Raw genomic sequence first — 25,367 nt, forward strand, 5'->3', positions numbered from 1 at the left:
TGTATTTAACACAGTGTAACTGCTGGTATTACTATCATACCCTTATTAAAATCAACTTCATCTTGTTCTTTGATAACCTCTAAACCCTCACCAACATTAAGCTTGCGTTCAATAAATGAAATATGTTGTAACTGGTTAAAGCCTGAAAATAGGTTAAATTAGTAACACACAAAATAAAATGAAAAATAAGCATAAAAAATAAAATAAAAAGCGGAAGATATAACAAAAAAACACATACACAAATGTACAAAAATTGTAATAATATACTTAACAAAACAAGTATACACAAACAATAAAAAACAATGAAGCACTAAAGCATTGTTTATTTTTTTATTAATTAAAGCTCTAATATTGGTGCAGCATTTAGTTATTGTATTTTTCTTTTTATTGAAAATATCTTTACAAACCATGTTTAAATGATTTTTGGTCATTTTCTAACCAATTTTTTTATTTGAATAAGCAAGTAGTAATAATAAAAAATAAATACTACTGAATAATTGGCCAGTTTTGCTTAAAAATTTAATACCATTTACCTCAAACTACTTAGTTAACCATCCAAGATAATGAAAAGTAAAGCAGAAGCTAAACTATTTTACAGATTGTCTCTCATATTTCAGTTAAAATGTTATAATTAACTTTTTGGTAGATTTTTTTTAAAGTTAATAACTCGAAATACAGAAAGGATTTGTATGCAGTATTTACAATAATAACATATTTACAAAATACCTAGAAATATGTTAATACTTCCAGAATATATACATAATTCTTTAATATTTAAATAGTAGTATAATTTTTAATAAACAAATTTTAGTGAAGTGCAATGATGTTAAGAAATTATTGCAGTAATGATGAAAAAAAATTGTTCTTGATTAAAAGAAAACTGTTCTAATATGGATAATGAACATTATAGATTGTAATGTACTTTGAAACAGTATGATGTATTAAAATATTTATTTTGCACTCATAACAAAATAATATTAATCTGAATTCAAGTTTAAAAAGATTTCTATACATAATAAAAATTTAATAATTAATGCAAATGATAACAAAACAAAATTTACCTACCTGACATTATACAATTTCTTAATTACAATTTATTTGTCTAAGGTTTATCAGTGAAATATTATGCTCAAAAGTAGAAGGTAAAGCACATAATATATTTCTAACAACTGATGACAAAAATTATTATAAATTCATTTCTTTGATCACCTCATACATAAATAATTCCAATATAGTACCATATCACCCATCTGATTTACATAAAAAAAGCTTAATTTATGCTTACTTCATGATTTAGACTACAATAATATAGTTAAGAAAAAAGATCAGTATAGAAGCTTATATTTGTGGATAGACATGGAAAAAATTAAATTAAACTTTTATAAAATAGAAAACTAATATTGTGACTTATTCATAAATATTTCTAGGTATTTTAGACAGTATATCATAATTAATTATTATTATGTAAAATAGATTTACAAGATTCTATTTAATATTTTTATGAATTTCAGTTGTATTCAACTTTTCAAGGTCAAGTTACTAACATTTTAAATAATCTTTTTGAGATTTACTAAAACTTATTAATTAAAAAAAAGGTGGGTGTATAACAAAGGAGAGGTTATCTCATCACCCCTTCCTCACCAATAAAGGTGAAAAAAAAATTAACTTTGAATAAAAGCTGAATAAACAATTTAAAATTTGAGGGCAATTCCTTACTAGCCATAAAATAAATTTTGTAAATAATGGTATATAGAAAAACAGATACAACTAAAAAGAATGATCAAAGAAATCACATTCCCAAATCAAAAGTTAAAATCAAACCAAGATGAGTGTAAAAATGTATCACTGATAATAAATAACAAGTAGTCACAAAACAGATGTAAAAGTAAGAACAAGAAGATGATTAAAATAAATAGTAATGCATTAACTGCAAACAATCAAATAGGATGTGTGTAAAAAACTCTTATGAAAAATGTAAATTAACTGCTAATATAATAAAATTTAGAACAAAGGCTTAAATGATCTGAAGAATTTAATAATTATCTATTTTAGCTACAACATAACCTAGAATTTAGCCATTGTTGTGTGCTGGTTTGAATCTATGGCACAATGAAGCTCAAAATATGCAAATAATAATATATTGTTATTATTTTTTATACTCTACAAACTTCTATTTAGGCTAAATGATAATAGAAATCAACGTCCACACAACTCATTAAAAAAAAATAACGAAAATAAGGAGAAAGTGATGTACTATTTTGTCAGTTATTTAAGGGATGTGTTGGAGCATAATCATATAAACTTTGTGTGACTCAAATGATAAAACAAATAAAAGTAATAAACATAAATCCATTATTAAATAAAAATATATATGCATATTTAATGCCAGTGATTTTAAATATTTTGTACAACTGTAATTTAAAATTTTCAACAACTAACTATTAATCATAAAATCAATTACTTAAAATCAATTAATTAAAACACTAGTTAAAAGAATACGTTACATTTTTATGTTGAAATGTGCATACAAATCAGTATTATAAATAACTTACCTTCAACCGTAAGGTGTGATGTTGTTTCTGCAGTACCACATTTATTCTTTGCGACGGCAGTGTACCGTGCTGAATCTTCTAAGGCTGGTTTGATCAAAGTTAATGTGTAGATATCATCGTGTACTGTTGTCTTTAATTCAGTGGGGACTGGTTTACCATTCTTAAGCCAAGTAACAGTTGGTTTTGGGTTTCCAGTAATTTGAGTAGTAAGTACAGCACTTTCACCTTCAGATATAGTGACATCTTGAAGTGGTTCCAGTACTTGTGGAGGTTCTACTTCACCAGTTTTTACCTAAAAATTTGAACTTTTATTTATTTTTTTATACTATAATTCCTTACATTAAAAATAACTTAATACTCTCCAAATTTCTAAACAGACAGCATCAGGATCTTGCATACAGTTATATTAAAATTTAATACTTTTTTTACTGGTCTTTGTTAACAAGTTATATAAGTTTATAGTGTGTCATGTTGGTGTGGAGAATAGCACTCCCTTTCCATGTTGAGGGTTAATGGTTTAATGCAAGCTCAGATCAATTTAATGTCATTGGATCCTTGATTCTACCTCTTGGCTATCATTCTGTCTCGGATTGTAATTAACAAATACCAGCCTGACAATCCAGAGATATGACAAGATATGTATGCACTTTACATGAAAAGAAATGCCTTTGTTTATAGATTCTAATTAAACAAAAACTGCTCCAGACATCCAAAGACTTGAAATATCATATGAATCAATCTAATACTGAGGGTACTTTATTTTACATTTTGCATATAATGAAAATGATTTTTAATATTATTACTCATGAAGTGATTATGAAGACTCTAAAGGGAAAGAAGTCATTAGTTTTTTATTTCATGTAGTGATCGTGTGTCTAATGGTGATGTTGAAATTGATGTAATTACAATCTAGTATAATTTATTTTTTCAGAAGGTATTTAACTACATCAATAATCTGATATAAAATTAAAATTTAAACATCTTTCTGATAAAAATCTGTAAATCACTGCCAATCCACCAATCTCCGTGGCAGATTGGTAGCATCTCAGCCTCTCAACCAGAGGTCCTGGATTCAAATCCCAGTCAGGCATGGCATTATTTTTCATTCACTACAAAATTCCATTAGTAACGTACAAGCTTCTCTGGTAAATCAAATCATCAAAAGTAAAAATTCCTTGCCTTAAAATTAAGGCTGTGAAAATAAAAAAGAATTACATGTGCCGATATAGAACAATATAAAAAAATTAACTTACAACAAATCGTTAAAACTCATTACAATTCCTTGTTCTCAAGCAAGGCCATAAATATTTCCAGTGAAAGATTTAAAAATTACAATTAACTTTTTTTATCTCAAAATACATTAATATTATTTTAAGACATACAAATGAAATAAAAAGTGAATAAAATAATAATTCATACCTTTAGTATAATGTCCATTGTTGCTTGTCCTTCTCTATTTTTTGCAATGACAGTATATGTACCTTCATGTATCTTTTTAACAGTATGTTTAATAGATAATATGCTACAATACATATGCATATCAGACTGTGTGGACACAGTCAAAGAATCAGATGGTTTAACTTCTTTACCATTAAACAACCAAGTTAGTTCTGGCTCAGGAACTGCTACCAATCTACATTCAAGCTCAACATCAATTCCTTCTGGAACAACTCTTGCTTTTGGTTTCTTAGAGAATGTAGGTGGTATACCTTCTAATATATCTGCCAACGATGATTCACTAGAATGGAAAGAAAAAGTAATTGTTAAGGATTATTGTTATTCAATTTAAAAAAAAAGAGAAAAATAAGTTGTGATTTCTATTCATTTAAATATAATCAATTTTAAAATAATTATAACACATTAAATAAATATTAATGTTATATAAGTAATGTTATACAAGATCATCATAAAAGAATGATGGGGTTTAAGTAGTTCTAATCAAGGCATTAGGGATATTTTGAGAAATTATATTATGATACTAGAAATTATGTTATAACACTGAAAGCTTCCACCCACAAAATTTGTGTAACAGCCATTTTACTGGTAACTACTGCAAGAGTTTCTGTATTGTTGTCGAGGTGTGCTTCTTTTTTCACTACTTTGCTTTTCAAGAAAAATAACAATATTTTGTAGCATGCCAAATTGAAGTCAATAATTTTTGTTGAATATGCATTCTGATATATATATATATATATATATATATACATATGAAAAGGGGCCACCATATGAAAACAATATATGATGCTGGTTCAGGTATATTTATGCTGATTCAAAGAAGTGAGATCTATTCTCAAACAGAAATTGCCTGGAAGGCTAGCAGTATCAGAAGAAAGTGTTGAGTGAATTAAACAATCTGCAATTAGAAGCCCAAATAAAAGCAATCGCTGGTTGAAGCCTTAAGTTACAAATTCCAAAAATAACCATTCAATCAATGTAAAACATCATATGTTTTACTAGTCAACTACTTTACTTACATTATTAGTCAACTACTTTACTTTTTGACAAGAAATAGAATTTCAACCCATTCTTGGGGTTGGCCCAGGGGTTGTCAGTTAAACATTTTAAATGGTAACACCTTTTGTGTTTTAAAGGTGTTACGTAAATAACTAAATAATCTAATCTAGTTAAAATTTATTTTATAAGATAAATTTTGATTTTAAAAAATAAAAAAAAATAATTTAAAAAATAAAAAACTGTTTTTGTTTCAAATTTAATGAGTAAATAAATAAAAATATTGTCACCTATTCTTGCTGATCAGCTGATCATTGATAGTCTCTTACCACTGTTTTATATAATTTCATTATGTAATATTCCATTTAGAGTGTTTTATTATTACATTGTTAGTTTCTCATTAGAATTTATTGTGATCAGTTGGCTAATTGACTTTCTCTACCTTTACAAAATTTGTAAGCCACTTTTGTTATTTACATTTTTACTTTTTTTATAATTTTTTTTACTGAATTAATTTTTTGTTTGTGTTACCTGCTAAAATTGCAATCAACATGTCAGTTAGTGAACAGGAGAGGGTCACACTTTATGATGAGGGGCTTTGGTGATAGAGTAAGGGCATGTACTGAAATTTACGAGTTGTTCAAGGCAACATTTAATAATCGTAACCCTATTTCAAAAGGTACAGTGTCAAAAACCATAAAAATTCTTCGACTCGAACAGCAGCATGAGAATATAAAAATAGCCAAAGTTCAGAATTTTGAACACTAAAAAGTGAAAATTTCAAGCCTTTTAAAATTCATCTAGTGCGAGAACTTAATGAAGATGATTATGATCGAACATTTGAGATCTGTGAACTTATGATGAACAATATTTGTGCAGATCCTAATTTATTAAACAACATACTTTTTAGCGATGAGGCCACATTTTTTAAAAATATAAATGTAAATCACCATAATTGTCAATACTGGACTGATATTAATCCACACTGGTATCATGAGGTACATAAACGATATCCAGTCAAAGTAAATGTATGGGCAGTTTTTACTGGTGGATTGATAAGGGTCTACATATAGGCCCTTATATATATATATATATATATATGTATAAATAGAACCTTTATATATAAAGCCTTAAGGCCTTTATGGCCTTTATATAATAAATTAATCTAAAAGTATAAATATAATGTAACCAACTTAACCTACACTTGCTTCGTTCACTAACCTTTGCTTGCTATTCAAGGTTAACGAGTGTAGGTTAAGTTTGATGGGTCTTATAATATATATATATATATTTATCTCATAACCGAACATGGACAGATATATTTATTGGATAGTTATAGTGGTAGTCGTATAACACATGAGACCCATTAAATGTAAGTAATAAGCAGATGTTACAATTAATAACTAAGTTTTTAAAAATAAATTTATTCAATAATATCCATTTAATCAAATTTTTATAAATTTATTTTTTTGTAATAACAGTTCCTTATCAATGTAATTTTTTCAAAATGAAAATTTATCCTGGTGCCATTTTGGGTACAGACATTGTGCCAATGTTTTATTTATATCATATTTCTTGTCGTAAAGAGACCTTTGAAGTGATGTATCACACAAAGGGTGTTACCATTTAAAATATTTGAGATACAACCCCTGGGCCATACCCAAGAGGAGTTGAGATTCTACTTCTCAATAAAAGGTACTATCTGGAATAATTTTAAAATTGTTGAGGGGTTTCCATACTTTTGACTCACTTTGTATTTAACTATACAGAATCTTAAGACAATGTATAAGAATGATTTATTTAATAAAATTAGGAAAAGTCTCTGAGTATTAACAGGGCCAAATGTAAGACTGAAAAAATTCAGATTGTCTTGAGATTTATAAAGTTAAATCAGCTGCTCTAGCTTCCTGTATGCAGCATTCAAATGAAAATGTGAAGAGATTGGTTGAAAAGGGTTAGTAATTCCAAAATGTAAATTTGGTTGCAGCTGTGTTAAATTTTAAAATTAAAAAACTAAATTGAAAGGGATAATAATATAACTCTAACAGATAAAATTTAGTTGAATAAGCATTCTCTTTTATTTTTGAAATATTCAGTCAATGAGGAAAGTCTGACCTTATTTGTTTGTGCACTACAGTGCATAAACAAATGAGGTCAGACTCTTGTGTGCAAGAAAGACACAAGCAATTTTAACAGAATCTACCAGATTAATTTACAGAAACAAAGACTGAACATTTAGGTTATTTAAGTTAAATCATTTTGAAATGGGTTCTGCTTCCTTCTTGGAGAAACAGCTGTTTTAGTGAATACAGGAAATTCACAAAATGAGTCTGTAAAATTACAAAACATAGAAACAAAAAATACCCAATGGTAAAAAAAGCAGGATTTAAAAAATTGTAAACATTTCTTTTGAAAAGAACCTCTCCTCTTCTATGGAAAACTGCTCTCCCAGCTTGAATGTAGAAACATTGGTCATTAAAGAATCCCTAAAAATATTCTACTACATGACTACTTAGCCTCCACGTTTATACAGCATTCAAGTTTTATTCAAGATCATCATTTAGTCTTCAACATTTGAAAGACTGGTTGTGAACTTTAACTTTGTTTTTAATAACATTTTTAATTTTACTGAAAATAAATTTCCATAAAATTTCATAATATTATAAAGATTTCATCCACCAGATTTTTTTTCTACTATACAGGAGATAATAAAACTGAAAACCATACAGTGCAACAGAGATTTCATTTGCTGCTTACATCATTAAAGTGAGTTTATTATGCGATTTCAGTACTTTCATCATGCTGTGACTTGCTTCATAAGATTTGTACAATACCCTTTTCAAATGCTCTCCAAAACACCATTATTTTTAGGATACTTACTTGTGAGTACTCTAGGAAAGGAGACATTACACTGAACTAAATTGCAGGAATCTTTTTTTATTTGAGAACACCTAGAACTAGATGGTTAATTAAAATCAGAAAAAGCAAATAAAATTTATTTTCAAATTCATTGGTTGTTCAAGTAAAAGTTAATAAGAGCATTATAAAGTCGATAGATTCATATAGTAAGTAGTATCTTACAGTTTATAGGTAAAACCTTTTCATTTAAATTACATATAAGACAGTGATTCCAAGAAATTTAATAAATATATATCTACATACCGAGAAAGACTCTTCCTTGAAAGACCAGTTGCATCAGAGCCATGATCTGATAATGGTGCCTCCACAGTAAGTTCAGTAGTGCTTGATGCAAAACCAGCTGCATTCTTTGCAACACAAGTAAATGTTCCAGCATCTTCAGGGAATACCTCTCTGATAATTAAAGTTGCAACATTATCATCATCATAGTAAATCTAATAACCAAAAGAAAAAATAAATTACCCCATAATATATTAGTAGAATGATGAATAAAATGTATATTTAAAAAATTCTAAATTGGTAATTAAAGTAGTGATTGCAATTAAATTACTTTTGTAATCATCAGCAAATTTGATACGAATATGTTTAACAGATATTAAAAATATTGGCCATATATGACTAAAAAATCCTTGTATTTTCTTTTTAAAGTTATTTTTAATTTTAAGATTATGTATTTAATCAAATATATTGAATTACTGAATTAACATCAGTTTAAAAAACATATAGTTAATAAAGAAAAAAAAGGATAATAGTATGTACTGTAATGGTACTGACAAAATTTTCAGATATTAAAAAATGAAACTTACAGTAGAAATTAAAATTCTGAGAAGTAAAATAATTTTTCACAGTTTTATTAACTTTGCTAAAATTAAATAAAATAATAAATGAGTAAGTGATCTTGAAATGTAATAATAATATTTTCCAATGCTAATTTATAATACAGGTGTTTATTTCAGTGAATAATTTCAGAAATATGCAACACAGATTATATGGTTTTTTTTATCAAATCATAAATTAAAAATTTAATAAACTTTTAATTTCATTAAAAATAACATTATGCATAATTATTAATTTATTAACCTAATAATTATTTAAATAACTTTTAATAAAAATTAATTCTTATAAATTATTTTTACATTAATATTGCTTGTTTATTATTTTTATATTATGATCATCTTGAACATGTTTCTGCTTGTACTTATCTAGGAAGATGAGATGAATAAAATGATAGGTGAAAGAATGATAGACTCTAGCTAGGTTTTTTCTGGGTGCACAATGAAGTCATCATCAGCACTCAGACATGATATTTATATAGTAAGTAAATAAATAATTAAAAATTATCTTAAAAACTAAATAACAGTAGTATAAAAACACAGCATAGGAAAATTCGAGCTAGGTTTCAAACCAGCTGGTTGTATCTATTATTTCCAATAGTCAAATATATTTTAGAATACAGTTAACATCTAGCACCGTACTTTCACTTAATAAAAATTTTAAGTCTAATAAGTCAAAATTTTACAGAATTAGAGTTTTCAATACCTTTACCTTAATTTCTACTAGGTAACATAAATATATAAGACAGCTGATAATACTGTAGAATAGCTGACATTTGCAAGTGAAGTGGCAATTCAAGTTTGCTATAATACATGGCAGGCTTGCAATGATGCAACAAATCAAGTATTAATAATAATAATAGTACTACTTAATAAATTTCATAATAAATTTTATAGGGTTTTTTTTGGGTAGGGGGTCTAAAACGCTGTCGTGTTATCATTGCCTGGATCAAACATAATGTGATTTGTAAAAATTTAAAAACCAAAAAAAAACTAAAAATTAAAACTAGATTAAAATTAAAGTATAAAAGAAACTAAAAGCTTAAAAACTAATAACACTGAAAACTTACAACTTATATTACATACAAGGGAAAAATAAAAAGCGTCAAAATAAAAATAAAATGGTGGGGGAAGCCAGACTGACTTTTTTTTCGTTTCGGGGTTTGTACAAATTTAGCTGTCATGAAGAAAGGACATGTTTAAGTCAGATCGCAGGGAAGTGGTGATATATTTTTTATTCGACATCACAGGACAGTGAGATTGCATAAACAAAAATATTCGTTACAAGGTCATCGTATTTTTATATGTACAAAAGAAAGGAGTGCAAAAAAGTAGGAGTTATATTTTTATAAGACATTAACAGACAAACTGTAGAAGGTGGCCCAATGTCAAAATCATGTTAAGTGTGGAACAGTCAAATACTTTTTTGAGAGCTCTCCCTGTTAAGATCTGTATATTCTTTTATAACCATTAATGATGATTTTTTTTTGTTATTCACTGTAATAATAAGATGATGATATTTTTTTGTATGATTTGTAATATGTATTAGATTTGACTGGCCAGTATCCTTATATATATATAAAAAAATAAATAAATAAGATAGATTTGATTTACTGTCAAGGTTTTACGACATACGAGTAGTGTGGAAATGAGTGTTCTATAGAAGTAGTATGTGATTCCATATAATATTGATATGTTTAATTATATGCTTAATATGTTTAATTAATGTTAAAAAACAAAAACTAGTATATTATTTGTGATAATATACTAGTGTGTCGGACTACACAACCAAAGTACATTATTTCGTCATTCCCGCTTTAATTTGAATTATTTAGTTATTAAGCTTTTAATTTATATTGTATAATTGATTCACTTGAGTTTTTTTTTGGTAGTAAGCTTACAGTGGGAATAAACCTCATCTACCACTTGCTTGTTATTGCCTAGGATACGGCGAATGTTTCGGGATAATTTAAATTTGCGACGTAAGGCTGCAAAACATACACAATCTAACAGGATGTGGCACACAGTTAAACGATAGTCACATCTTATGCATAGTGGTGCATGTCCTGTTGACATTAGGTACTCGTGTGTGACTGACATGTCCTAACCACAACTGACAGAGGACCACTTACTCATGATGAGTTTTTCTGCATGATGAGTCCCATGTCAACACAGAATCTTTAATGTACCGAAGTTTTTTATCAATGGTAGCCATCCAGTCACCTTGCCACTTTGCTCAAAGACACTGTTTTATACAATTAATAAAGTCAGAAGCAGCAACACAAATGGTGAAAGGAGGTTGATTGCATGCATCTTTAGCAGCGGAATATGCACATTCATTACCTGGAATTCCCATGCGGCTAGGAATTCAACAGAAACTCACTTGTGTGTTGAGATGGTGCAACTCAGCACTGCATTATAGATTTCAGTGACAAGGGATGTCTAGAATAAATCTAAAGCTTGGAGCACTATAAAAATAAGGATAGTTCAGTATTTAGGTTAATGATATTCACAGCCTTATTTACAGCACATAATTCAGCAGTAAACACACTCGCAATACCAGGTAGGCCAAACATATAAGTTCTATCATTGACAACAAATGTATAACCAATGGTATCATTTTGTTTCGATATATCAGTATATACTACTGTGTCTGGGTTTATCTTGGAGAAAATATAGTAAAACATTTGCTGGAAGGCAGTAGGTGGTGTTGATTTTTTATTGCATATCACAAGGTCAAACATAAAATGTATACTGTTGATTCCCATGGAGGATATAAGCACGGATATGTTCGAAAAATAAGTGTGTCAACATTTATAAGGTGCAGTAGACATCGGATACGAACAGTTACAGGTGCAGAACAACGTGGATGGTCCTCATACCTTCCTAAATTACGATTCCCGAAGACTGAGTCAAAAGCCAGGTTATTTGGCTGTCCTTTGAGATGGGAAAATAAGATGCTAAAAGCTGGTCCTGTCTATCCCAAAGTGATGATGGCTCACCTCAGTCAACAAGTAAGCTTGCGATAGGGCTTGATTTAAATGCATCTGTGGCAAGCCAAAGAAAATCATGATGTACAACATTGAGCATTTTAAGCACAGTATGACTCGCTGAAGCATAGGTGACACAACCATAAGCTAAACGGGAATGAAATAAGGAATAATAAAAACACATCATGCATGACCGATCAGCTCTCTAACTGGTGTTGCTAAGGACACGCAGCATATCTAAAAGTTTGGAACATTTCGTTTCTAATTCTTTGACCCAAGTAAGGCAGCTATCAAAAAATAAACCCAAAAACTTGACATCAGCAGAGATAGCAATAAGTTCTCCATTGAGAAAAATTTGCGAAATGGAAGGGTCCCGCAGATGAAAAAAGATTACACATTTTTTTTTTCAGGTGAAAACATGAAGCCGGTTATCTCTGGTGAGATATAGTGTTCTGTAGTGTAGTCTCTATGCTGTGGTTGTTTGGCAGGATGTAATATATATAGAAAAAAAATACCATGGAGAGATGGACTGTTGAAAAGGCAGATTGTAACAGTTATCATAAAGCCTTCCCATCACAATATGATGATGGTGCAGATGCCCTTGACGAACTTACTCTTTTACATCTCAGATACTTGACAATGCTAATAGATATATCCTATGAACATCGGGAAACCGAAGACATCTTTCTGTTCCTTGGTGGAAATCTGATTGCCAAATCGCTATTAGCAATTGACGATGAGCACTGCGCAAATTTAATGCAGGCCTACAAATGAACACCAAGATTTGTACCGTAAGGCTAGAGTGTATGTCATCGGGTATTCTTAAATGCTAGGAAGAAGTCATGGAGGAAATACGTGGACATCATCTCACACACTACTCCCATGTCTACTGTGTGGAAAGAGGATCCATACAATTTGCGGATTATCAAAATAGTCCATTGGACTCATTCATGAAGAAGAACTCCTTACAGTGGCAAGTATTTTGGCAGATTGTTTCCATTCAATGTCCCTCACCTCATCATGCAGTAATGAATTTCAGAGGTACAAATTACAGATAGAAGTACTATCATTAAATGTTGGTGATTCGGTCGGTGAATTAAATGCTCCATTTTCATTCAACGAGTTGTCACACGCACTTAAAAACTCATGTGACACCTCTCCTGGACCTGACAACATTTGTTTCAGTATGCTCTCACACTTTCCTATTTGGAACTAATTCTAGCACTATAACACCTGTTGTGTATTTATAACAGTCTATCAACAGTATTACTAAGTATGAGTATTACATTGTAAAACATTCTCGGATGTAATATTTAATTTTAATTGAAATTTTCGAGGTTATGTTTAATTTTAAATTACACTTGAAACAATTCTTACATATTATACAAATAACAAATTTAAAGTTCATTCAAAAAGTGTTTGTCCATTGGTTGTGAAAAAAAATAACATACCTAGATTTTCAAAACACCTAGAAGGAATTTTTCAACATTATCTTCAGCTTAGGAAAAAACCAGAAATCACAATCATCTTTAATTAATAAGGAATAAGGCAAATTGGAGGAATTCTGTGCTTGACATGCTTACGATGTCCTGAAATTCTGGATTAGATGTAATGAATAGGTTGATGTTCTATTGTAATGTAAGTGCCACTTATGAATTCTCACAAATCCTATCTCTTGTGATGATCTTCATCACAGATTCAGAATTAGATAATACAGAAGTTCCAAAATTCTTCCTTGTTTGTTGACAGTTTTATTTTTTAGTGTATTTGTGATTCATAACACAACGCAATTTAAAAAAAGTCAGAAAAAATAAATGGGTGGATGCTTTTTGAACATGCTTCATACACATATCTTTTTATTGACAAATTTTTAAAACTTTTTGATGCCTATACTTATATGACTAATCTCACTTCTTGAAAGAATTCCGTGAAAAAGCTATTTTATAACACAGGTTATTCAAATGTAAATACCTGGAAATCAGGAGAAGGTTTAATAATTGCTGTTTGTCTAAACCAAGTAATCTGAGGACGTGGATTTCCTTCCACTTGACACTCAAATTGTATTGTTGCACCATCTGGAGCATGTTTAGGCTGTAGTTTTTCAACAAACCTTGGAGCATATACTTCATCACCAGGACTTGGCTCTGAAGAAAAAATGTATACATTTAATTATATTATTATGCTACATGTTTCATTTCTGATGATTTTTAACTGTAAGAAAACCTTATGTCAAGCAAAATAAATTTTAACAATAAAATATATTTATAAGCAATTTCTATTCTTTCCTACCACACTTATTCCAAATATTTTCAAGTAATAATTTTGAATAAATATGTAATACAGATATTTATTTTCCTATTCATTAAATTTGCACTATATGATGCCGACTGATCAAGATTTTACGAGGTTTTCCTTGATTCTTCCATGCAAATGGTGAAACAGGTCTTTTTTGTTATCTATAGGATGGCATATCTATCATACATGATATGATCTAAACTCAAAATTATTACTTAGATCATATCATGGATGATAGATATGCCATTCCATAGATAACAAAAAATACCTGTTTCACCATTTGCATGAAAGAATCAAGAAACACCGTGCAAAATCTTGATCAGTCAGCATCATACAGTGCAAATTTAATGAATAGAAAAATAAATATCTGTATTACATATTAATTCATAAAAAGTTTCATTATATAAAATAATAATAGCGATACAAATATGTTAAAATAATAAATTAATTAAATTGGTACAAAATAAAATATCAATTTAAAAGTAATTAGTTGTAAGTCTATCTGAATAATAATTTATGTACATATTAAATGAGTATTGATCAAAAATATAAAAAAATACAAAAACCCTATATATACTAGTAATTACACTTAACATAAAAGAAATAATCCTATATTATAAAGAAATGTATGCTAACAATAATAAGCACAAAATTAAAAACTATAATAAACAAAAAAAAGATGGCCACATCAATTACTGAAACAAGCATGATATCAGTTTAAGACTGCTTACTTTCAAAAATGGGAAGTTTATCTATTTTTTCATGAAGTTTCTTCTGTACGTATAATGTATAACTTGGTTCATCTCGTAAGTAAATAGCTGGAACCCAACCTCTTTCTTCAGTTAGATGTTTTCGTACAAACCACCAATCTTGGCTTGTGCTTTCTGTTACAACAAAAGATGATTAATAATCTTTCAACTGACTATATTAAGAAATATAATTTTATATTTCTTTCTACTTTAAAAATATATTATTTTTCTTATTTAAAAATATTAAATTATTATTAAAACTAATAAGTAATTTAATTTGTTTTAAGAAGTAGTGTTTATAAAAAATAAATAAGTTAAACAAAAATAAAAATTATTTAAGGAATTTCGTATTTTTATTTTACTGGGTGAATAAACAGACATATTATTTCCTGAAAATCTTAAGCAAAAAATGCCATAATAAAAGGAAACTATGAAAAACATGTATGCAATGTTTTAGATAGACTGTAAAGGAACAAACATTTAAGAAAACAAAACAAATTTTTCTAGAACAGAGTTCTTATTTCTAAATAATTCAGTAATCTGAATGCTTTTCAATTCTGAAATAAAAAAAATATTTGTAATAAAATAATAAAAAATAACATTCAAAGTGCTAGCTAGACCGGTAATTACTCAATAGCCAGAACATAACCTTGTTTATTATTATACTGGTTCTGCTTCTAAGAGATTGTTATAAGTATGTCTGCCCTTTTATAGTCAATCTGCTGAATATTATCATAATACTATTCGTAAAACTGCTTTTTCTTTTGTAAACAAGAAGATGAAGAATTATTATTGCCTGAGAAATCACACAAATGGAATGCCACACAACTTCAAATTATGGAAACCTTTAATAAATGATAATGAAAAGCTGTAAAGGACTTAAAAGTTTTTAAATTTCTATTTTATATTTAAGGCATATTTGTGTTTATTGACTTTCATGGCAATAACCCACCCAATTCTTTTGAATTACAAGTCACACATCAGAACCCTCTTGAAGTGAATAGTATATTTGATTTTTTTTTTCAGAGGGCAAGAAACACTTTTGCATTATTATTGTCCAGTATAAACATAATACAATATTACAAGTTTGTATTTCAGTAATTATTAACCCTTTAACATATTACTTATGCAGGTAACTGTGACCCCTACCTGCGTCGTTTCTTTTTTTAATACTGTAAAAGTACAGAAACAAGCATGTTAGTTGAATTTACTTTATTTTAACTTCTATTTAAGATATGTGTATAATCGTTAAAACTTAAATAGTCAACATTCTAGAATACTGATTAATAAATGTTTTAGCATGATAAAGGAGGTATGCAGTTAGCTTAAAAGGTTTTGTTAGTGTGATAGATCTCAAAACATGGATCTATGCACAAGCCAGCTTCAGTTAGGACCCAGTAGGACGAATTCTTCCTTTTACAATTTTTATACCAAACAACACATCTCTCTCATGGATTGGCTTTTTTATCTACAGCTGGAGTTCTCTCTGGAAATGTTGGTTACTCAATCTGGATGGGGGAGGCTTGATTGTTAGCTGTCCACAACAAAGTGTTTGTTCTTACAGTGTTGAATAAGTTCATTGATTACAGTTAATTTGAACGACAGATGATTTAGTATTTGGTGATTCTTCTTCCAAATTATATAAGAATTAAAAATTTTAATATTAATCTTTTAAAAAGTTTCATGAACCACTTTTTCTCACGTTTGTATTAAATAGGATAACACTGTAACTGTTGGTAATGTACATCTACACCACCCATGTACTTGTAATATAAAACAATAGATGTAATATAAAACAACACTTCGTTTGCTTTAGTGTGCTTGTTAGTCTTTTCTACAAATATCACATTGTGATTTGTGAATTGAATGAAACTAATTGTTTTTCATGCCATTTGAGGCAACACACCAAAATGTGTTGCATACAATTCACCTTTCACTAATTTTTTATTTCTTGAGGTATATTCCTTCTTCTCAGATTAAGTGTACCAATACAATCTTATTTTTACTTTTTAGTAAATGAGCTAAATTAGGACTATTGTACCAATTGTCCATCCACAATGTGTAACCTTTATCCAAACATTTTTCTATGAGTGTGAGGACTGCACTTTCAGAGATTAGCCTATCAGTGTTAGCCTATCAGAGATTAGACTTAAATCAAATTGCATACACCTTTTCCAGTATACACAATGAAGGACCATGTGTAACACCAGTTTTTGATTCACAGAACTACAAACATTTTCATGCCAAATTTTGCTGCCTTCTTAGCCATGTACTGGCAAAAAGACAGCAAGCCTTTCCATAAAAGCAAAGATTCATCAATGCAGTTATCTTTTGATATAATATGGCTTCTTCAAATGTATTGTTAAGGTGAGAAATTACAGCGTGAATTTTGGATAATTTTTTTGGTCCACAAAAATTTTCTACTTGTGTATTGCCATTGAAATGAAATTTTGACAGCAACTCATATTTAACAGATGACATGATTCAAACAAGAATTTTGCTTTCCAGTAATGGGTTTTAAAAAATAGAATCTGAAAGTTGGTCTATTGAATATGCCCATGAGAATAAACATGATATTAGTAGATATACATCATCACTGTCGTAGCCAGACCATTTCCATTGTCATGAGAACAATGGGAACAACATACCCAACTTGCTCTCTCTTGCTGAGCATATCTGTTGGTATCCTGAACAATCATATTTAGTCTCATCAAAAAAAATTTAAAGTCTTAGAAATGCTATTGAAATCTACCTGTGGTCCAGCATTATAAACAGTAAAATTTTCTACCTTACCCTGATAATTTTCCTACCCCTTTAAACAACAACAGTATTTCTCTTGTCATCTTTTGCAAACTTAAATACCAAGTTATTACTATCAGTGACTTGTAATGCATCCCCAGAAAATAAATCAGTCATTCTATTAAAAATTTAATCTTGTAGGTCTACTGCATCACCAGAATCATTATGCATTATACTACCAAATTCATCCTCATCTAATGTAACAATATCTAAATGTTCAGCATCAGAGAAATGCTAAGTCATCTAATAACCTTGCTACTTCATTATCAATCACATAAGCATTATTTTCTGCCATGTTTGAATTGTTTACTTTCTACAAAAAATATCCCTAAAACACAAATTGAAATCAAAAAATCAAGTGCATATAAATTAACAAAAAAAAAACACTACAGTACAGTAAAAAAAGAAAACTCGTATTATAAACACAATGTTTTTATAACCACATTTGGAAAAAGACAACGTTACACAAACACATTATTAAAAAACAAGATAAATTACGTTACAGAAAGACAAATCACATATCATCTAACCATAACACATCTTTCAATGATTTATTTTTATCAAATTATTATAGTAAACATTTTTTTAAAGTAATTTTTATTACATAAAATTATGTAAATACTTTATTTACAAAAATAATATACTTTGGTTTGATTTTAATAAGGACTGATCCAAATTTCTTCTAAATTTTTTTTAAGAGATGCTTCTAGAGAATCTGATCACATGTTATTGTATCACTCAGTTTACATACTTTTCATGTACTATAAACATTCTGAATAATATACCATTAATTTTATTTCTGTTTCAATACTCGAGTTATAACTAAATTTTACATTGAGAAAGAGCAGTTCATTTACCATATTTTTGGGAGCTCTCACTTCATTCAAATTTAAAGGTCATGTGTTCTAATTGCTTGTTATTTAAAAAATTACTTTTCTGTTCAAATGTCTCTTTCTTTTTCTTAAATATTAGTGAATAACAGCCCTATTGGCTGTTCTGAAAAAAGCTACTTCAAAACTTTTACATACCAACAACATAAACTTTCTCTCCTTCAACTAAACTGAGAGCATCTTCATTTTCAGCTTCATACGAGCATATTGAATACAATAAATCTCCTTCATGACTATCCGTGGTCAGTTCTTCTCCTGAAATAGATTTAAATTGCAGAATGAGATTATACACTGATACATTGTGTAAAATTTAATAATTACTTATACTTTTTGCTAAAGAACTTTTCATATTTTACTAAATTTAATTACAACAGTAAAAAATATTTTATTTGAAACAAAATAAAGAATCACACGTCTTTTATTCCATCCAAAATTTCTATTCCTTTCATTTTACTTTTTGTGATAAAATATTTTTCTATCTTAAGTTGCTGTGATCAGTTTCCCTCAAAAAGATTTTATTCATCTGCACAAATTCCAGAGTATTTCTTTCTTTACAATTGATGTAACATATATCTACCTATTTTTAATGTCATCTATATTGTAAAAATTAACCAATTACCTAAATAAAATATTAAGTTATTCTTTTTTTCATAACTTCATTTTTTTGTATGAAAATCCAGAAAGTTAACGCTAGAAGATAAAAAATAATACTTTTTCTTTTTTTGGGTAAAAAACCCTTTTGTGTTATCATCGCCCGCATCAAAAAGTACCAATGAGGCCCCCTTTTTGAATACTAAAATATTAGTAAAATAAGGTTAAAACTAAGTTAGTAATAAGATTAAAACTCAAATAATAAAAGAAACATAACCATTAGGATGAAATATGTAACATAAATTTCAAAATAAAATAAAATATTATGATTAGTATTAAATTTTATGAAGTATATTGATTCTTTTCAGAAGTAACAATACCCTGTTCTAGTACATTCTTATCATTTCCTAGGATGCGACAATTGATCTTCGGCAATTTAAATTTGTGACATAAGGCCACATAACTCAAGCAGCCACAAGGATGTGACGCAGAGTAAAGCGGCAGTCGCATCATATGTACAGTGACGCGTTTTCTGTTGAAATCAGGTATCCGTAAATAGTTCTGGTATGTCCTAATCGAAATCAGCATAGGGCGAATTCGTTACAGTGAATTTTTCTGCATGAAGAGTCCCATGGTAACACCTTATCTTTGATGTGTCGGAGTTATTATCCGCTGTAATAGTCCAATCACCTTGCCACCTTCTTTGAAGAGTATGTAATGGAATTAATAAAATTGGTAGAAATAACTCGACTGGTGAAAGACTGTCGGCTACATGCATCTTTAGCAGTAGAATCCGCCCGTTCGTTACCCACGATTTCTACATTGCTAGGGATCCAGCAGAAATTCATTTGTTTGTTATGGCAATTCAACTCAGCGATTGTAATATTTAAAGCCATGTTGATACCATAGTTCAGTATTGTAGACAAAAAAGAATACACTTAATTTTATTACTATATTTAATTTCTAAAAATTTCCATTTACAAAACCTTTACAAACTGTTAAAGAGATTTTTATAAACCATCAATGCACCCTGATTTTCCCATGTACTAATCAAGAATTTTGTAATCATAATTCAAACAAAATTTCCCACTTTTCAACAAAAATACTATTTTTCTATAAGAAAAAATGCTCTTAATTAGCCGTTTCTACAATGTGTAGCCTTAAAATTCTTTTTAAAAAAATTCAAAGGGTGGTTTAAAGAAAGAAACTCTCTCAATTATTATTCTTTTCTTTATTTATTACTAAGTAAAACGCAACTTTTTTCTTCTTTTTAACACAAAAACTAATCATGTTGTTATTATCATCTGAGAAACATAAGGGGTAGAATGATTTTTTTCCTGGGCGCAAAACGAAGTGTCGTCATCAGCGACCGGACACGATATTTATGTAGTAGATAAATAAATATTAATAATTAACTTAAAATCTAGACAACAGTAACATACACACAGCATAGTTGGAAAACGCCTATGACGTATGCAAAAAGCGAAATAAAACTACAATGAAATATAACATTAAAATTTAACTTAAGGAACAAAATTATCATCTGGCATAGGCCAAATGGCATGAATCGATGAAAGAAGATATGCTTAATTAGATTTTTTAATCCAGATGCAAGGGTTAAGAAATTGTCAGACATTCGATAACATCGATACATTGTTACCTAAGATATTTCAGATGTTAGTTTCTAGTTTAAACTTGCAATGCAATGTCGCATAACAGCCACAGTTCTCAAGGATGTGGTGTACCATTAGTTGGCAGTCGCAGCGAGCACAGACAGGTGCATCAGTCTGATTCATGAGGTGTCCATGAGTAAGTTTAGTGTGTCCTATTCGCAAATGGCAATAAATAACTAAACAAAGTTTATTGTTGATGGTAACATTCCATTCACTTTGCTACTCTTCACGAATTACCCTTTTCAGAAAACAGACAAGGTCATTCGAAACAGCGTGATTAGAGAAAGGAGGCTGGAAACAGGCCTCTTTTGCCGCACAATCAGTGCACTTATTGTCTAAAAATTCCAATTTTACATGTCACTACTAATCACCTGCAAGGCACTCATGGAATCTAAACCGACAAGTACATGTCGGAATGTTGAAAGTATATTTAAGGACTTGTTAATAGCATACAGCTCTGTGATGAAACACTGGCGATACTGGGAAGGCCAAACATGTATATTCTCTTGCCAATAACAAAAGCACAACCAACAGAATTATCGTGTATCGGGCCGTCTGTATAAACTATAGCATCAGGATTCATGCTATTTATAACATTAAAAAGTTTTCTAGTAAGATAACTGGATTCATGTACCTTTTATGATTTTGACAAAGATTAAAGCAATAATATACAAGAGAAGGTCACCAACAGCGGGTAACATCATTAAGTAACAGTAAGAACTGGAGGTAATTGTACATTTAGAGATAAAAAAAGGCACCTAGAGATAAAGCTCTACTGTCCACTAGTAGACTTACCAAGGGGCTTGAGTGAAACGCACCTGTAGCAAGATGGATAAATGAATGATTGATTGCATCGAGCATCTTTAGAGTGGTAGCCTGTGCGGACGAATAAGTCATGTATCTATAGTCTAAGCGGGAATGGACCAGAGCTCAGTAGAAGCGCAACATATATACTCAATCACCTCCCCAATGAGTATTAGATAGAACTCTGAATGTCTAGCATTTGTAAACATTTTACCTTCAGCTCCTTTAAATCTGTTACCCACGTTAGTCAGTCGTTGATCAAACCACAATCCTAAAACTCTAACCTGCCTGCATGGCTCAATTGGTTCACCATCTAAAAACAGTTGAGGATCAACATGTTCCCTCAAGTGTAAAAAGCAAATGCAGTTTTCTCCAGAGAAAATGTGAATCCAGTCATTTTACACCACGATTCTGAATGGTTATTGTGTTTTGGAGCAGCCTCTTGCCAGTAGCTAAAGTTCTAGATGCAATGTAAATTGAAAAATCATCTACAAACAATGAACACATAATGGTTTTCATACGCAGTTTGTTATACTATTTACAAACAAGGTAACAGGATACTTCCCTGTGGTATTCTGTTTTCTAGTATAAAATTTTTCGAGTCATTTCAACTTGTACATGAAAGGACCAAATACTGAGGAAATCCCTGATAAATGCAAGGGGACTGCCGTGTATATCACATTCATGCAGTTTATTTAGGATTCGTCTCCTCCGAGCGTGTCATACAGCTTTTGTATACTGGAAAATATAGTGAGGCATGATTTATTTCAAATTAATAAAAAATAATTTAATGGAATAAACATTTTTCCAAAACTGACAACAAAAACTACAAAATCTAAATGCCACTAAATGCAACAACAAAATTATTAAAAAAAAATCAATTACATACTTACTTTCAGAAATAATTTCCTCCTCCTTGGTGATGCTTAAACTTGCTTCTTCTATAAGAAAAAATGAGGAGAAAAAAGGTAAATTAGTATATGTTTAATAATAATTTAAACTGAATATATTTTATATGTAAACTCAAGACTTGTATACAACTCAACTTTCTTAAAACAGAATGATTCAGTAAATAAATTAGTAATATAGTTCAAAGAAAGGGCTTTTTTACTGCTTCCTTTACACAATAATATAAATCTTATTCACACACAAACAGTCTCAAAAAATATTAATTTAACATATGAGTAATGTTACTTTTGAAATTATTTTAAGAAATTTACATTAATTTATTGACAGGTCTATTTATTTTATTTGCATATATGTTCTTTGCTAATATGTCCTTTTTTGCATATATGACTTAGAAAAGTGCAACAAAACTTACAAAATAATTTTTTACCTTATAATTATTTTGACTGAGTAATGTATTGGATATTTATATATAGACAATTTACCCATCGGGTTGGTCTAGTGGTTAACGCGTCTTCCCAAATAAGCTGATTTGGAAAGTCGAGAGTTACAGCGTTCAAGTCCTAGTAAAGCCAGTTATTTTTACACGGAGTTGAATACTAGATCGTGGATACCGGTGTTCTTTGGTGGTTGGGTTTCAATTAACCACACATCTCAGGAACGGTCGAACTGAGAATGTATAAGACTACACTTCATTTACACTCATACATATCATCCTCTGAAGAATTATCTAAACGGTAGTTACCGGAGGCTAAATAGTAAAAAAAAAAAAAAGATTAGACAATTTAGGAGAGGGTGGATGATTTCACCTGACAGCCGTCTCAGCTACTAGTTTGGCTTTCTGTGTTATTCTCAGAAAGGAAACAGAATGCAGTCACTGAGTGGTCCCATGGAAAAATTTCCCACTCCTCTGAGTTCCAGTAAAGAAGTGGCTACCCTGCTAGCTGTTAGAAGGTACCAGACATGTAACTAAGGTGGTTGGTTTCTTTTTTTGGTTTTTCTGGGCGAAAACGCTCTTGCGTTATCATGTTACACGATTACCAAGAAAAAGGGAAAAAGATGTGAAATGGAATAATACCGGGTCTGACATATAAACCTGACGATTTTTGAGGGATAATAATTAAACTGTGTTTCATACTATTAAAATATTGAATATATTAAATTAAAGATCAATTTTTGCAATTTATAGTGAATTACTTACATAGATTTTTTTTTAATTTGAATATTATGTCGTCCAAATGCTTTCCATTACTCCTCACACACTCACTTAACCTCATTTTAAAATTTGACATTGCTCGCTCAATCATCACTTTTGGAACTGCTTCAATTTCTCGTTGAATGGCCTCCTTGAGTTCTGCAATTGACTGTGGTCGACTACTGAAGACCACCACAGTGTGAGGGGTTTGAGATACCCCCACAGAAAAAAATCACAAACAGCCAGATCAGGTGAACGGGCTGGCCAAGAAATGTCGCCAAATCGGGAAATCAAACGTCCAGGAAAGTTTTCTCGCAGAACAACCATTGTGATTCTCGCCGTATGGGTGGTGACACCATCCTTTTGAAACCAAATTTCATGTCCTTGAAAGTCATTCAGTTCGGTCACAGAAATTCATTCAATATGTTTACGTGTCGATGAGATGTTACTGTTACTCTGCGATTTAACTCCTCAAAAAAATACGGGCCAATTATGCCGAACTTTGAAACTGCACACCACACTGTAACATATTGACTGTGAAGTGGTATTTCAAGAATTTGCCGTGGATTATGCGAAGCCCAATAACGGAAATTTTGTTTATTCACAAATCCTGACAGATGAAAATGGCATCCTGGTGGATATTTTCGAGGATGACCTCGCAAGCTGCTTTGCGAGACGCCCAATCATTTGCATTAAGTTGCTGCACTAACATCGATGGAATTCAGGTCGACATGAAGAATTCGTCGTACACTTCGATCAGAAATGGCTAGCGCAGCAGCATGTCTCTCTGCTGAACGTCATAGAGACCGCGTAACAGCTAACCTTACAGCGTTAATGTTTTCAGGCGTTCTCACAGTTCATTTTCGTCCTGTTGGTTTCATTTTTAAAACAGACGATGTGTTCCTAAAATTCTTCACCCACAACAATATCGTATTCCTACTAGGAACAGATGCGTGTCGATTTAAATTGAAATGTCTGCGAAATAAACGCTGTGTTACAATAACAGTCATTATTTTTAAAATAGGCTTCAATCACAAACGCTCGTTGTTTACCCGACCACGACATAATGGCTTCTGAAATAGCATGAATAGACCTGTCGATGTACAACACTCCCGCCTTCTCATTGACAGTGGTACCATCATAAAAATTACTACAAAATCGTCAGATTTATATGCCGGACTCTGTATAGAAGTTTTTTTTAATGTTTTGAAGGGAAACAACCAGAATGTTTATTATTGTCTGAAAAACACAAGCAGTAATAACCACACTTTTTCAAACTATTTAAAATCAAATTTTGAGAAAAGTAAATTTATAAAGATAAATATAACAAAATTTCAAATTATGATACACAAACACAGATCAATATACAAAACATAAATTCTGATTGAATTTTATTGTTATTATTTGAATTTTCATTATTCTTCATCCAAAAATAATTAGAATTAAAAAGGATATATTAAAAGGTATATTTTTAATCATAAACATACTTTTTTTTGCAGAAAAACCTTGTTTCGATATTCTCAATCAGTAAAATATTGAAAATAAATCTAAACTTTTTTCTTAACTTAAAAATTTTAATCGCATAGAAAAAAATGAACAATGTTGTTCATAAAATCAAAAGGCTGATTTTAATTTTAGTATAAAATTTTTAAGTTAAGAAAGTATAATTTAATTTTAGCAAAAAAAAAAAAAGGCTGAATCCAAATAAAAATATTAAATC

At 29.8% G+C, this 25,367-nt stretch overlaps 1 protein-coding gene across 8 annotated transcripts in view; it reads right to left on the bottom strand.

The window, feature by feature from the left end:
* Positions 1-25,367, bottom strand: part of sls (sallimus) — a 397,202-nt gene that overhangs the window by 65,528 nt on the left and 306,307 nt on the right. For 6 of the 8 annotated variants that reach the window (XM_075372741.1, XM_075372740.1, XM_075372742.1 and 3 more), the window contains 8 exons: positions 22,440-22,487; positions 18,617-18,733; positions 14,772-14,924; positions 13,717-13,889; positions 8,166-8,356; positions 3,972-4,290; positions 2,553-2,844; positions 41-142 (listed from right to left, as the gene is read on the bottom strand). In XM_075372741.1, the coding sequence (XP_075228856.1) occupies positions 41-142; positions 2,553-2,844; positions 3,972-4,290; positions 8,166-8,356; positions 13,717-13,889; positions 14,772-14,924; positions 18,617-18,733; positions 22,440-22,487 (1,395 nt within the window). The remainder of the gene's footprint in view (positions 1-40; positions 143-2,552; positions 2,845-3,971; positions 4,291-8,165; positions 8,357-13,716; positions 13,890-14,771; positions 14,925-18,616; positions 18,734-22,439; positions 22,488-25,367) is intronic. The other 2 variants (XM_075372745.1, XM_075372744.1) reach the window with 1 other exon arrangement.

Source organism: Lycorma delicatula, chromosome 8 (assembly GCF_047948215.1).
Source record: "Lycorma delicatula isolate Av1 chromosome 8, ASM4794821v1, whole genome shotgun sequence".
Classification (NCBI taxonomy): Eukaryota; Metazoa; Arthropoda; class Insecta; order Hemiptera; family Fulgoridae; genus Lycorma; species Lycorma delicatula.